Here is a 15,627-nt window from a genome sequence, read left to right on the forward strand (position 1 = left end):
CACCATAGCAAAATCAACCTTGAGATCTGCCCGTAATCGAGATCCTTGCTTCTCCCACCTGTCCTCAAGCACCTTACCATGAAGGCACAGCCTGAGGTCTTACTGACTTTTCAGCTCAGTCTTCACCCAGGCAAAGTCCCAGTAAAATCAGTGTTTCAATGAGAATGCAAATTTGTCCAACAAAGACTAAACACAGATTTTATCAGAGAAGTTATTTCAGTTGGGCTAGAGATGGCAACTGACAAGAAAAAGTAAGGGAAGGATACTAGGTTTGGCGAGATCATGACTACTACTACTAATAGGGGAGGTGTAGCTAAATTATGTGCCAAAAATGTATCTAGTAGATGCAGCTATTCCCTTCTGATCCCTTCTGTGCCTGTAGAAACACCATAAATTATATGAAAGTATTTGTAACGTAACTTTCTTGAATTAAGCCTGACTTCAGAAGTGCATTTTTCCCTGCTACAAAATGGTAAAATCCGCACATCTTATTTTAAACATATTGCAGCAAGTAAAATATGTGCTCAGCCAAAAATCAGTAAGTGCAATTCACCAAGCATTTTACAAAAGGCTGAAAATTATTTTCTTTTGTATTTAGTTCTTTGGTCTCTCTCTCACTCCTCACTCCTTTCCCACTGTTTATGTGAAGCGAAGTGCCAATGTGAATATTTTCTTGCATTTGTTTTAAACGCCTTTTAATTCTCCCATGAGCATTTTGATAGCAAGCCAACAATTATATTATGAAACAAACTTGTCTTTCTGCTACCAAATTGCAGAATCAAAACAAAACAGAAAAATACTACCAGAAGAAAAAAAAGGCTTGTTAACTAAGACCATTAACCATGTTTTATTCTTGGCTTTCATCTTTTATTAAAGTTTAAATGAAAGATATTGAAAGTAGGCAGTCTATCCTGTAAAATGTACACTATCTCTAGGAGGCAACACGGTTTCTCCTACTGTCTGCAATAATGTTATATAGTATTACTGGCAACAGGAAATATCATTGCCTCCTGTAATTTAAGAACAAAAAATACTGAGGCAAAAGGAAGATGTTTCATTCTGCTTATCTATATTTCAACTTGGACATATTTGTAATAGATTTTTTACACCCACTTTCTGATATGCTATGATGCTGAATAAAATGTACCTTGGAATATTACCTGCCAAGAGGCAAGAGGGAAGAGATGTGAAAACTTAGCACCTTGGCTAATAATTAGAAGTCCATCATCTTTCTTGCCTGACTCACACAGTCAGAAAAAAACTAATGTCTGCCACAGCGAGTGAAAATTAGCAGGGCCTGACATGAATATAAATGTTAGCCAGGTTATGATTTAATGTCTATAAAACATTATAAACCCTTACATACCATATGTTTTGCAACTGAACTCATGTTTGTGTACACAGTAGCTATCTAGAACAGAAGCAAGATCCACATCACGGGTTTGACATCAAGTGCATTTTTTTCATTATGAGTAAAAACAGGCCAGACTGAATTTTTGGTTTTCTGTGTCATGAAGGGAGAAGAGGCAAAGGACTAGGCAGAACTACAAACAAATATATTTCACCTACTTTTCCAAGGATGTCCTCAGTAAGAGTAAATTTTTCAGGAAGTCTTTCAGAATTCACAGAGCTTTCAAAACTTTTTTCTAATAACCATATACTGTTTGCATGTGTTTTCAATTCATTCATTCTTCTAAAAATTCCGTGCTTGGCAAAATGGGAGGTAAATTTAGTCTGCAGCTGTTCTCACAGGCTGTTGAGTTTAATCGAAAGTAGAAGTGACCCAGTGTCAAAGCGAGCATTAAAACAGAAGACTGCTGGAAATCTTAGGCTTGGTGCATGAGACTGATAAACTCCCTGGCTGCTGAGCGAGCAAGGGATGCATTACTGTACGTGTGAGTGACACCAGTGCTCTGGAGGGAAGAAGTCCTGCTCTGGAGCCCTCTAAAAGATGAGACCTGCGTTTGCCCTAACACAGAAGATGGCTGTACAGAGTTAGCAGTGTGCTGCTGCATTCAGCACAGTAAGCAGTTGGAAACTGTATTTGGCAAGTGTTTTCCCCATTCGGCTTTGTCCTTTCATATGTATATGGATAAGCAAATTAAGCTCCATTCTTAGCGTGGTAATGGTTCCACTATCCAAAGCAAAGCAAACACAACAGCAGACAGTGATACTGCCTCTTACTGACATTCCAGGTACCAATTTCTTACCCGTTAGGGATTTCCTCCTTGAAACAGGCTGTTTCCATTGCCCGGCTAAATTCCTCACCCAATCTAGCACGCTTCGCTGTTCAGCAATTTCACTTTATCAGTAATTTATATTTATCTGGAGAAAACCAGCAATAGCTACAGGCAAATAGTTGTGGCTTGCCTGCTTTCCTCTGCTAGAGGCGAGGAGCATAGGACTCGCCTGGCGACTCTGAGAAGGCAATTGGTTGCGGGGCGGGGCGGGGGGAGTGGGGAGGTTTTGGTTGGGGTTCTGTTTTTTTTTTTTTTTCTTTTTTTCAATAGGCAAGGTTTGCAGGGATAGGCAACACCTTCACACCAGATCGATTACTTTAACGGAGAAGAAAATCTTCATACCTGTTGCCAGACATTCATGTCTGGTCTTCAGGTACGAACATTAAAAAAAAAAAAACCAACCCAGACTCTGAAGGGTGGAGGAGAACAGGCGACTGAGGGGTAAAAAACATGCGAGGGGTGTGTAAGAAGGGGCAGCAATGAAGAGGGGAAAGCCCCTGCAGTTCTGAGCGTTAAAACTTCTTCCTCCAAGTAGTTCCAAAATCCGATCGTCTGTTCCTTGCAATCGGAGGCAGGAAAGCAGGCAGCGTTAGTACTTTGGCACCTCATTTGCAGGCTGAAGGCATTTTCCTTGCCGACCACCTTTCTTATGAGAGGACACCTTTGCTCGGTGTGCCCATTCCGCTGCAGTCCCGTCCCCCCCCCGCCCGGTAACAGCCCCGGGAGCCGCCGCCGCCGCCTCCCCGCCCCGCGGGGCTGCAGCGCAGGGAGAGCCTGCCCGGCTCCCCGGTTAGCCCTTTCCAAACCGGTTGCCAGCGGGGTTGTAAGAATTTAATAACACGCTGTACTCTTTGATTGGGGAAAAAAAAAAAAAAAGAAAAAGAAAAAAAACCTTTCTAAGAAGACTGCGAGCTCGGGAGCAGAGTTAATTAAGTGTGGAGCAACTTTAATCGGCAGGAATACAATTTCTACCTTTCGCACGCACAAGTCGGTGTAGGGAACACCCGAGCTACCCTGAGAAGCTAAGTTTACAAAATATAGGAAAGTACTTTGAAGCGTCTCTTCGGGGCTGAGCTCTCCCCAACATAAATGGCGAAAAAAGCCGCCTCCGACCTAGCGTTAAACGACATGAATGAGTGTAGCACCACAGTCAAAAGCCCTTGTCACCCTGTCAGCTCCCCCCTAGCAGCTTTCAAAGAATTCGGGGATGGAACACCTCAACCAGATCCCAAATCCTGCCCTAATAGCTGCTTTCGCAATTTCCAGCGTCTCTTCATCTGCGATGACATCGCCCTGTCCCGGCGGGGACCCCCGGCTGCCCCATCGCCTGGGCGCTGGGTGCTCGGCAGAACCGGGGGGCAGCAGGTACCTTCCCCTTCTCATTTATTTCCAGGCGACTCCACGGAGATTTGGCTCTCCCGTAAAGGCGGGGAGCCGCACCTCTGCCCGCAGACCATTTGCTCCGTAAATAAATAATCCCACCCTCCTAAGGAGCCTCGCGGAGTGTCGCTTGTTGGGGGGCAGTAGGACAAGGAGGGGAGGAGAGGACAGCTATTCCTTCAGGGGGAGGGAGGGAATTGGCTGTGATTTGGAGTAAAAAAAAAAAGAAAAAAAACGGGTTGGAAGGACAATTTGGCAAAGCCTCACTTAGCCTCGCAGGTGGCGGGGTGCTGCTGTTTGGGGATGGGGTCGACAGCTCGGCGGTAGTCCCCATTCCAGCAGCACAGGAAATATTCCTGTAAAATCCACACACATATCGGCAACCCAGTGCAAGGATCCGTGTGATGCCGGCGGGGGCGGCCGGGAGGCGCGGACCGCGCCTCCCGGCCGCCCCCGCCGGCATCACACGGGTCATCCACGGAGCTCCACGCAGCCGGCGGAGGGTTCCCCCCTCTGCCCCTCGCCCAGGCAGCACCACCGGTGCAGCTGGGTCCCCCGCCATCGCGGGGCAGCGGGGAATTTGGGGAGGGGGGGGGGGCGCGGCGGGACCAGCCGCCCACGGGGCGCACACGCCGGGGGGCGCTGCGAGTCCGCGGCAGGACCGGTCGTGCACCCCCTGTGTGCCTGTGTCTGTGTGCGAGCCGGGGCAGAAAAAGGGAAGAGGGGAGGGATGGGGATGCAGGACCCCCCCTCCCGAAAGAAGCAGCCGTACAGCAATGGGGAGAATGTCCAGGCGAGGAACCAGGGCAGAAAAATGGAAGGGGAAGGATGGGGAGGGGGGTAGCTCCTCGCTCCCGAAAGAAGCAGCCCTGCAGCGATTTGGGGAGAAAGTCTAGGCGAGGTGCAAACCTGCCGCCCAGCAGCAACCGGGATGGGCGAGCGGCCGGCTTTATTGCCAGCGGAAGGCGCGCTTGTAACGCGGAGGGCAGCTGGAGGTTGCACCGAATGTATAGGCACAGGCATACGCATGCTCCTGTCTCAAGAGATGCGGCCAGGCGTAAAGCACAGTGTGTTGCCGGCAAAAAAAAAAAAAAAAAAAAAATTATTTCCCCTGTCCCCGCCAAGGAAACTTGCAGGGCGTTATATCTCCCCAAGAGCAAAAGCTGTTCAAAAGGAGCCTCCCGCCCATCCGTCGCTCTTTCCCTAACCCGGGACGAAGTTTCTGTGTCACTGTTTGAGGAGCTGCAGTATTACAAGCGCACAACCCTCCCTTCTCCGTCCCCGACCCGAAGGGAAGCCCTGGGGGCCCCGGCCGGGAGCAGGGGCTGGCCCCCAGCACCGCCGCCCTGGGGCCACCGACACTTCCCCTGCAAAAGTTGCGGAGCTCCGTGACTGCTTTTTGCACTTTGCAGAGCAATATCGCTCAGCCTGAAAACCAGAAATCTCCAAATGCCAAGACCGAAGTCGCTTCCCAGGAGATGGGTCCATTTTCCAGCCTCTCGCCAGGCCTTACAGGCAGCACAAATATGCCTCTTGCAGAATTGTTCAGCGCTTAAGGGGTAATGCGGGGTCCCGGTTTGTTTCGAAATCCACAAGTGTGAAATGGAGTTACTCCGTATTTAGACTGCCCCACTAAAGCTCCTATGCAGTATTGCTTGTCATTATCCCCTATTTCCCTAATCCCTTTTTTTTTTAAAAAAAAAGTGAGTAATTCCAAGCGGCAGTTAGAAAACCATAGAACTGGAAACTCAGTAATTGTCCTAAATGGCGCGGTTTTTCTCGATGCACACCTTCCTGATGTGTAACAATTTCCCCATAGGCTTTAGCACAAGACAGCCAGCTAAGCTTGAAAAGATGCCACACACACAGTAGTCGAAAAATTGGTGTTCTACATTTTAAAGTAGATATTGCAGAACGTGCTTTCCTCCACGGAAATGTCGAGGATTTTTTTTAAATATCTTTAGGATAGTAAAGCAAAGTGTAATGGAGCAAGCTGAAAAAGCAGAGCCTGATTTATGCAAAGAAACACAAGGTTATTCGGATACAGCAAAAGAGTTTTGTCCTTTCATCATCAATCTGGTGAAAGCATGAGCCACCACACATCTAATTTGTTCACACCTTTTCCCGGCTCTTTCTTCCCAAAGCTAAACCAGAGGTCGCTTCATGGAATGTAACTGAAGTGTGGCAGGTTTTGGCAAGTGCATACTTACAACCATTCGTACTGAAAGATTTGTTGGACTGCATCCTTACTCCGCCACCTTTACAGCTGTGAACATGTTGACGGCTGGATTAGCCGTCACATCCACAAATAAAGCCTTTGAGATTTCATTACTTGCTTTCTACTTTCACATTCCTAGACTGGAAGCAAAGGAGAAGCCAACACCCTTTGATCGCTGTTTAGGCTCGGCAGGCACAGGCCGAGGGTAGTGGGAAAGGCAGTACGGCAGGCAGAAGTGAAGTGGTGTTTTAAATCGCTCCAGCTGCGCACATCTCCCGTCACTGCTCTATTGAAAATTTAAACTGGAAAATGACAATGAAAAGCCGGAATAATGGGAAAAGCAGGACACGAAATTCGATAGACATTGCTACGAGCTTGAAGGGGAGAGACTTAAAGGGTCAGAGAGCAAACGGGAACGGCCACAATCATCTGAAGGCAGTTGGAAGGTAAGTTGATGGACACCGGTTTGACCTGTGGGTCAGCAAACTAGTTTAACTCTACCTTGATCTGCACAACGCAGAGACAAGTTCCCGGCTCCTATCAAACAACTCAATACCCTTATCTGGAAGGGTTTAGTAAAAGTAAATCAACTACAAAAAGGAGCTATTCAGCCTTCGAGTGCTGGGTTTTGCTGGTAAAAAAAAAAAAAAAGAAAAATTACGTGTGTTCTCACACAGCCTGGACCCGAACAGGCAGCTCCCGAGCAGCAGAAACACACGCTCTTTCCCGGGGGAAGGATGAGTTTTGTCCCCGGCTCTATCCCACTGCCAGACCGCCCCGAGAAGGAGCAACCAGTGACCTAAACAAACCAGCAAGCTCCTGACTAGTGCGTTTTGATAGCACTTTCTTTTCAGGGGGATATCAGACAAGCAGTACTGGAAGTTACCCACTGCTCCATTTCCTTTTCCTTTATCACTTGGTACTCAACCTATTTCATCAGGACAGAAACCTCCAGGTAACACAAACGCTGCCTCTCACTCCCACTGGGGAAAGCTGGTGCTGCTACGCCACTCCATTTACAGGGCATTAAAAAAAAAAAAAAAAAAAAAAAAAAAAAAGCAGAGCAAACTGTTGCTTTGTTTCAGTAGGAAACTTTGCAGGCCTCTGATGGTTGCATCTGTAATGAAGCAAATTCAGAATGCAGCTCAGAGAAACTCAACCAGAACAACTCCTGTTCCCAGTGGATGTTAAAAGCCCCCTCTAATCCTTACACCATGCAGAGAACCAAAATCTTCAATGCATCTGGAATTGACTCGTCTGCACTCTTTGGCTCTGCATTTTAATACCTGCTGTTTAGGTTATCGCTAATAATGTGCTTTACAAGTACGCACAAAGTGTCTTTCTGCTGTTCAGATTCCATGCTCTAGCCCTGATTTTTTCAGTACCCCGAAAGTGAGCATCTCCCCGCTATGTAATCCAAGAGGTCAGATTTCCAAACAGGAACAACACTTCCCCACGTCCGTCCCCCCCAAAAAAAGAAGTGTTAAGAGAAAGTGTTAGCGATTTTCCCCCCCCCCCCCCCCAAAACGCTAAGCGGATGCTTTAACTGCTTTGCTACCTCGAGCAAAAGACGCTAGCTTTTAGGAAACCCTCGGAATAGTGTTTTTATTGTTGTACGGACCAGATTTAAACGGCGCAGCCAGGGCGGTAGCGCGGGGCCGGCTGGTTGGCAGCACCCCGCAGCCCTCCAAACCGCCCGCTTCCCGGTCCTGCGGGGAAAACGCCCCCGGACGAGAAGGGATTTTTCACGCACAGCCGCGAAGTTTCCCACCCCCGAGACCTGCAGAAGTTAGCGCTCACTACGGCAATTAGCATCGCTCCCAGCCACAACCACGTCAGCCAAAAATAAAAGCGGCGGACCACTTTTTATTTCGTCTTTTAAGGCAATAATGACCCTTAGCATTTCGGTATTAAATCGCCCTCACAAAGGATCTGGCGCGGTGTGAAAAATAAAAAGTCCGAGGAGGAGGTATACGCAAAGCAGTCCCTCACACACAGGCGGTTTTGCGAGGGGCACCGTATCGTTAGTTTGATAAAAATAATTTTAAAAAAGAAAAGGTGTTAACGCCTTTCCTTTAGTTTCCTCTACTAGTGCACTAAGGAAAGCACGAAGCAGAACGCCAACTTATTCGTTTTAACGCCTCCAAGCTGCTCTCTTTAGGTGCTACAGTTTACAACGGGACTGAATTCGTTGTATTTTCACTTTTCTCAGAAACTCTAGAGAGCAACTCATGCCATATGAGTCCAAAGTAAATCATTGCCCGTAAAAATGGAATGAAAAAGAAGAAAAACAACTGGCTGACCTAAGGTAGAATGTTTTATCTGGAGTTTATTAATACCATTTAAAATATTACAGATAAAAATCAATTACATTTCATGCATTTAAAATGCAAATCTAAAATGTTCCAGCGAAGGGCTTTCCATTTCAATGTGAAATATCCAAATTATTTCAACATTACAATGAGACAATTAGTTTGCAGCACTGCAAACCGCTAATGTAGTGTCAGGAGTGTTTATTAACATTTATCAATATTATTTTCAGGAAATACACATAGGCCAACGTTAGTTCAGTTTCACTTGGACAGTTTATTTAATACATGGGTCGTGGCAAACCCACTTTATGAAATATAGGAGAACTCTCACTGTAACTATACCTGAACTGCCAGCAAATGCAAATAAGTACATGCTCCATTAAATTAAATGTCATTCAACATTTATCAAATATTGTTTGCTTAATTACAGTTGTATGCCTACCTAAATTAATATTCAAGCAAAACCTATATCCTGAAGTGAGATTTGCTGTACACTTCAAGGAACAAGTCCAGAAAAAGAATGCAGTGAACCAGGACTGCAACAATAATGCTTTCTCGTGACAGGAAAAGAAATAAAATTAAAAAAAAAAAAAAAAGCTCAAGTGTACTTCAATATATTTTCAAATATTTACTGGAAGTAATTTACAAGAAAAATACTATACAAAATCGTCTCCTGGACAACTGCACCTCACACCGATACATTGGTGGAGTTATATTTAATTGTTAGCTAATCTAGAACGATTCCCCAGTTGTACAAACCTATAGGTTCAGACGTATTTTACAAATATTTCCTTTTCCTACACCCCCACCCTCCCCAGCCTCCCTTTTTGGCATTGGAACTACAGCTTCGCTTGAAACCCACGGTGCTTCTTCATTTGTTTGGAGTTAAAAAATATACGACTTTTCAACCTAATTCTTTTCAGCGCGTTTCGCGATTCCTACTCAAACGGGAATTGCACAAACGCGCTGGCAAACGTAATGAAATTTGGACTCGGGGAGGTAAAAGATTAGTTAAAATTTAAAAAAAAAAAAAAAAAAAAGGCGGGGGGGTGGAGGGGAGCAGGGAGGAGCAGGGGGGAGCAGGGGAAGCACTCCGCCGCTCCGGTGGCGGGGAGCAAGCAGTTAAGGAGCTGAGGGCAGCTCTGAGCCCGGCGGCGAGCGGGGCTGGCGAGCGGGGCTGGCGAGCGGGGCTGGCGAGCGGGGCTGGCGGGCGGGGCTGGCGGGCGCTGCCGTCGGAGCCCCCCGCCGCGGGGCAGCCCCGGCCCGCCCGGCCCCGGCTCCGCTGCTGCCCCGGTGCTTGCGGCGGAGCGGGCGGGGGGTGCGGGCCGGTTTCCCGCAGGAGAGCGAGCGGGAACGTGGTTTTTTTTCCGCTCTAAAGGCAACCCGAGGCGGGGGGGGGGGGGGGGGGGTGTCTCCAGGCGAAGGGGAGGGCAGGCGGCGGCGGGGCTGCCCCACGGGGGGCAGCGGCCCTCGCTCCTTGCCCGCCCGCTCCCCCGCTCCGTGCGGGGCTCCGGGCGGGCAGCGGGGCGGCCGCGGGGGCTGAGCGCGGTGCCTGCGGAGCCGCGCCGGCTACTTACGTGTCCGCGTCCCCGCCGCGGGGCTGCGCGCCCGGGGGCGGCGGGGCGGGGTGGCGGCGGGGGGGGGGGGGGGGCGCGGCGCGGCGGCTCCGCACCCCCGCCCGTCACTCCAGGCCGTTGCGGTGGCCGGGCTCGGGGGGCGGCAGCAGCTCCGGGGAGTGGCAGGGCGGGCTGCCGGCCGCGCTGTGCTCGCTGTCGGTGTCGCTGCCCTTCTTGCCGCCGGGGCCGGGGCCGCCGCCGGGGCCGCCGCCGCCGAGGCCGCCGGCGCCGCCGGGGCCGCTGTGGGTCTTGACGTGCTTGCTGAGGTGGTCGCTGCGCATGAAGCGCTTGTTGCAGACGGGGCAGGCGAAGCGCTTCTCGCCCGTGTGGGTCCGCAGGTGCCGCTGCAGCTCGTCGGAGCGGGTGAAGCGCTTGCCGCAGAAGAGCCAGTTGCAGACGAAGGGCCGCTCGCCCGTGTGCCAGCGCAGGTGCGCCTTCAGGTGCGAGGTCTTGCCGTAGACCTTGCCGCAGCCGGGGATGTGGCAGCTGTGCAGCCCCTTGCGCCGCAGGCTGGCCCCCGCCGGCCCCAGCCGCTCGGCCTCCTGGCAGTTCGGGCAGTCGCAGGTGGCGCGGCCCGAGTAGCGGCGGGCGGAGGAGCGCGGCGAGGCGGCCAGCGGCGCGGCGGGGCCGCCGGCCAGCATGGAGCCCCCGGCGCCGGCCAGCGGCGAGGGGGCCGAGTCCGGGTAGGAGCCGGGCAGCACCGGCTTAAATCCGTCCATGAGGTGCTGCCCGGCGGGGCTGAGGAGGTGCGAGGAGGCGCCGCTGCTGAAGGCCGAGTGGCCCAGGCCCGAGTAATCCGAGTTGTAGCCGCCCAGCGGCGAGTGGAGCGAGGTCTGGAGCCCGCCGGCCGCCGGGTGCAGCGAGCCGGGCAGCGCGGCCGCCCCGTTGGGGCTCTGCACGTCGATCCAGCCGGCGCCCACGTCCCACCAGCTGGAGGCGCCCGCCGAGCCCACCTCGCCGGCGCCCAGCCCCGGGTGCGAGGGCTTGAACCAGGACTCGTAGGGGTGCGCCATGCCCACCCGCGGGTAGATGCCCTGCAGCCCCTCCACCGACGTGTGCACCTTGGAGATGAAGACGGGCTGGTGCGCCGCCGCCTCCTGCCCCGCCGCCCCGCCGCCGCCGCCGCCGCCGCCGCCGCCGGCGCTGCCCGGCGCCTGGAAGACGGAGTAGTCGTTGGCGAAGGGCGAGCTGGCGGCCGCCGCGCTGCTGGAGGTGAGGGAGAAGGCGCTGGAGCCCGGCGAGCCGCCGCAGCTGAACGAGTCCGAGACCAGGGCGGCCGCCGCCGCCGCCGCCGCCGCCGCCGCCGCCGCCGCCGAGGAGCCGTTGCGCGCCGCGCCCGCCACGCCGAAGCCCGGGAGGCCGGAGCCCACGGCGCCGCAGCTGCCCGCCGAGGACGAGGAGGAGGAGGAGGAGCGTTTCCAGGGGTGGAAGCCTTTGCCGAAGGAGGACGCGCTGTCCGAGAGGGCGGACGGCGAGGGGCTGGGGCTGCCGATCTTGTTGCAGGTCGCGGCGAGCATGGCCAGCGGCGTGGAGCCTACCCGCGGTTCCTCCTGCGGGCACAGAGGGGAGAGGGCCGCCCCGCCGGCGTCAGGGACGGAGCGGCCCCGCCGCCGCCGCCGCCGCCCCGCGCCCCGCGCCCCGCGCCCCGCGCCCGGCCCCGATCCGCTCCGCTCCGCTCCGCCGCCCGGCCCCGGGCGCAAAGTTTCGCGACTCCCGCGGGAGGGTTCCCTTCGCCGGAGCCGGCACGGCGGGCTCTGCCTCCAAGCGCCTCCCGGGGCTTTCTTCGCCATCCAACCCTCCTCCCACGCGGGAGCTCGGCAAGGGTTAAAAAAAAAAGGGGGAAAAAAAGAGAGGGGGAAAAAGTTGCGTCTGGCACCGCAGCTTTACGGATGCCCCCGGCACGGCGGCAGCTACGTTTCAGCCTGTTCCCTTTCCCCGGGACCTGGACGGTCCCCGTCCCTCAGGCCAGTAAGACTGTTTTCTTAAATAGAGAATTGCAGGATTATCAAATTACTCTTTAAAAAAAAAAAAAACTTCCTCAAAAAAGCCTCATTTACGTACCAACGATAATTAAATATATCTATAAATTTAACATATGTACATATGTATGTATACACAAGTTCAACGTACCTGCTGGACACGGCGGGCTGTGTTATTTTAAAGGGAAATAAAAAGCCACAATCGGTTGCAAATTAGAAATTGCACACGAAAAACGATAGTGCTGGGTTTGGTTTGGGGTTTTTTGGGTTTGGTTTTTGTTTTTTTTTTCCTTCCAGCAGTCACATGTAAAGAAGAAAGGCCACTTCTCCGGGGGCACAGGAACAGCACAGCCCAGGCGCTGTAGGTTGTTTCTACAAATGCCCTTAAAACCTTTTCCTGCTCACTGAAAAGTGACTCTGCCCCCTTTTCCCCCTCTCGCTCTTTCTTTTCTCCTAAACTCACTTGTACTTAAGTTAAAAAAAAAAAAAAAAAGAAAAAAAAAAAAAAAGAAAAAGGCTGAATAGAGGAGACTGATAGCCCCGGTCAAGACAGGGGTTATTTTAACCCCCTCCAATCGACAATAAAAAGAAACTAATTAAACCAGCAAGAGAAAAAATCCTTAGACTCACCCCTAGAAGTGAAGTTGCCATCACACAAAAGTGCCCTCCTCTCAGAGGATCTTTTTTATATTGATAAATCAGAGGCAGTGTTTTTTTTAGAGGTGTGCAATACAATGATCAGTTCCGCCCATTCCACCACAATTGTAGCTCCCTCGCCGGCTTTGAAGTGCCGCTGAGCCGCCGCCAGCCAATCCCCGGCCCCGCCGCCTCGCTCGACGACGTGACTGCGTGAGGTCATCAGCGCCGTCGAGCCCCGCGGGGCTCGACGGCGCTGATGACCTCACGCAGTCACGTCGTCGAGCGGCGCGGACCACGGTGCCGGTGCCGGTGCCGGTCCCGGTCCGCAGGGTCCCCTCGCCCCGGCTCGGGCTGCTTCGTCCCGGCCGCCCCTTTCCATCACCCACCGCCCCCCGTGCGCGTAATCAGACACGGGATTTTTTTTTTATTATTTTATTTTTTTTTTTGAGCCGTTTACATTCGTTCGCATTTTTCTATCATCATCATCGTCGTCTCAGCCTTACTATTATTATCGCAACGATGAGCCAGTGCGGGAGCATCCCATTATTTCTCCGCAGGGTCCCCCCACCCAGCTCCCCTGGCTCAGTCCCCCCCTCTCCCCATTTCTTTCGGTACTTGGCGCAGCAAGGGGGAGGGGGGGACATTTCAGGCGACTGCTGCCTGCTGCCCCCCGCTCCCCAGCCCTCGCAGCCCCGCCGTTTCAGCCGTGATTCTTGGCGGCGGGGTGGCACAAGCCGCCCCAGGAGCTCTTGCCCCCCTTGGAGGTACGCGGAGGGGCTTTGCGGAGCCGCGTCCCCGGCGGAGCCCACCGGAGCTGGCTGCCGGGCGGCCCCCGCCTCCTCGTCCCGGAGCAGCCGGGGGTGCGAGCTTCGCTCCCCTCGGCTCCTCTCCCAGCGCCCGGAGGCTGCGGGGAAGGGCAGAGGCAGCGCAGGCCGGCCCCGGGCGGGGGGAGGGGGGGTTTGAGCCTCCCGCCGGGGCCACCCCGGCCCGGCCCCGCTCGCCCAGGTGCTCTCACCCCCGCGGTTTTTCCGCAGCAACCTCCCCACGGAGCTTTGCTTGGGTGGGGGCTGTTTCTCTCCTTCTCTCGGTTTTGACCCGTTTCCGTGTCGTGGGGATATTGACTGTACATCATATCTATTGATCAAGGGGGGTAACGTACATTATCATACTTTGAAGTAAGAGTGAAGTAAATTAATGAACTGCTTTCTTTCTCTGAAGGCTGACGGTTACCATAAATGTCGCGTTTCTCTCCGCGAGCTGCTGTGAATGATTTTAGCCTGTTGAGAAGGCGTGACAGGCCAGCCCAGAAGGAGGAAGGGGTGGGGGAAGGAGGGAACTCCGTTTAACAAATAAAAAAGAATTAACTTCATTGCTTTGGTCTCCTTCTATAATGATATTCATTTTACAGACCTAATGCACACTTGTTTAAATTTCGGGTTTAATTTAATCAATACTATCACCCGCGAAGAGGGGAAGAACAATTCCCGGAGATACTCCCTTGTGTGAATGCTTGTTAACTTTTTATCTCTACTTCCTTTATCTGCTGGAGGTGGGGAGGAACTATTAAGACATAGATCAGAAAGCGTAAGAGCAAAACAAGCATCGCGAGCATTATATTTTAGAAGAACAGAAAATCGCATTTTGTGGTGTGCCAGGTTAGGTAAAGCGATCGACACGCATTCCTTTCAGCCCCTGAAAGTCTGAGAGACTTTGCCGTCCACCGGGGAAGGAGAAGGCGTTAGTGATATATCTCTTTTTAGGAGAGTCTCGCCGGGTGGGTCTTCCATTCGCATCCGTATTTTGTCTGCACTTGTCTGCCCAGAGGAAACGTGTCCTTTCTTGATCTTTTTCGTGTGCGTTTGTTCCGATGCTTGCCCTGGCTCTTTTGATTTGGGGCCGAAAGTCCCTAATTTTCAGTGCGCTTTTCTTTTAGAAGCACCGCGTTGGAAATTGTGAAAAACTCGTTGTAAAGTAGTCGTGGGAGTCTTTACCAGGGAACTCAACAGAGAGGGAGGAAAAAAAGCAAATACATCAGAACCGAATAGAAATCACAAAACCCCTGTCAGTGGCATCCTCCTGCTACTCTGATAATTTCCCTGAAACTGGAAAAGCAGCAGCTTCTGAACTTTGAGAGCGGTGAGCTGATCTTTTCTGAATTCGCCACGGAAACATCTGTAACCTTCCCCCTTTGTATACATTGCCTGCTGGGCAAAGGATTTAAGGAAGCTTACAATTTTGTTTGCATTTGCGTTATTGACCACTGCACTTAAGGGTGCAGTACATCAACATAATATGCAGGTGGGGGCGGCGGGGGGGGGGAGCCAGCAAGGAGAGGTTTTCCCGAAATTAATTAAAACTTTTTTTTTTTTCCCCCCATTTGAAGTTTAATGTACGGGAGTAGATAAATGTTCGTGCTGTTTCTTGAAAACCTGTGGGATCCACTCTCAATAAAGCTAAAATCTATTAGCATTCTGTATGCATCTGCAGCATAAATTTCATTTGAATTTCAAATTTAATAAACCAGGAGGTTTTTAATCATCCCTGGTTTTATTTGTTTGATATTAACATGCTTATTGACCGGGTCTGTTGACCAGTTTGATCATTACAGGACAGCAAAAAGTTAATTAAAACGACCACAGCTCCTTAATCATATCATCTGTCTCATCCATGTCGCTCCCTTTATTACAGGCTATGATGGATAGTCTCCCAGATTAATTTCTCTGTTTCTTCGATTTGGACAACAGCTTTTGGGACCTAATTTACATCCTGGGAACAACTTGCTCAAGTCTACCTAACATCTTGTGTCTACAATATACATTAGCAATCTCGGAACTTTAGCCACAAGGATAGCCGTCGCTAACCTTTCCGGGGGAGGGGGAAGGAGGGGGTGTGTGTTGGGGGGGATTTTCCTCGGAGAAAACCCCGACCCTCCGCGCTGCGGCCGGCGAGCAGACAGAGAGATGGATAGACCGCTCTTCCAGGGGTCCTCGTCTGTCTACAGACAGCTCTACCCGGGGGGGTGGGTGTAGGGGGGGAGATTTCTCTAATGGGGAAACAGAGGTCTGTGCTGTTTGAAAAGGCAGAGCTGGAAAGATCAGCCTGACTGCTGACCACGCCGTATGTTGAATGTCAGTACGAGCGAGGCAGCGCATTTCCTGCCACCCTTGCGCCAATTTACGGGCACACACGTTTAGAGCCTGACCCACCTCACGCCTTCCCGGCTGCACGGCTCCGCTCCGCCGC

The 15,627-nt window shown here is 52.0% G+C and overlaps 1 protein-coding gene across 1 annotated transcript; it reads right to left on the minus strand.

Moving 5' to 3' along the window:
• Positions 1-9,831: 9,831 nt before the first annotated feature.
• SP8 (Sp8 transcription factor) lies at positions 9,832-12,604 on the minus strand. Its single transcript, XM_075706081.1, has 2 exons — positions 12,376-12,604; positions 9,832-11,316 (listed from the first exon to the last, which is right to left on the minus strand). The coding sequence occupies exons 1-2, from the start codon at positions 12,394-12,396 to the stop codon at positions 9,832-9,834; spliced, it is 1,506 nt and encodes a 501-aa protein (XP_075562196.1). The 5' UTR covers positions 12,397-12,604.
• Positions 12,605-15,627: the final 3,023 nt, after the last annotated feature.

Source organism: Pelecanus crispus, chromosome 2, assembly GCF_030463565.1.
Source record: "Pelecanus crispus isolate bPelCri1 chromosome 2, bPelCri1.pri, whole genome shotgun sequence".
Taxonomy (NCBI): domain Eukaryota; kingdom Metazoa; phylum Chordata; class Aves; order Pelecaniformes; family Pelecanidae; genus Pelecanus; species Pelecanus crispus.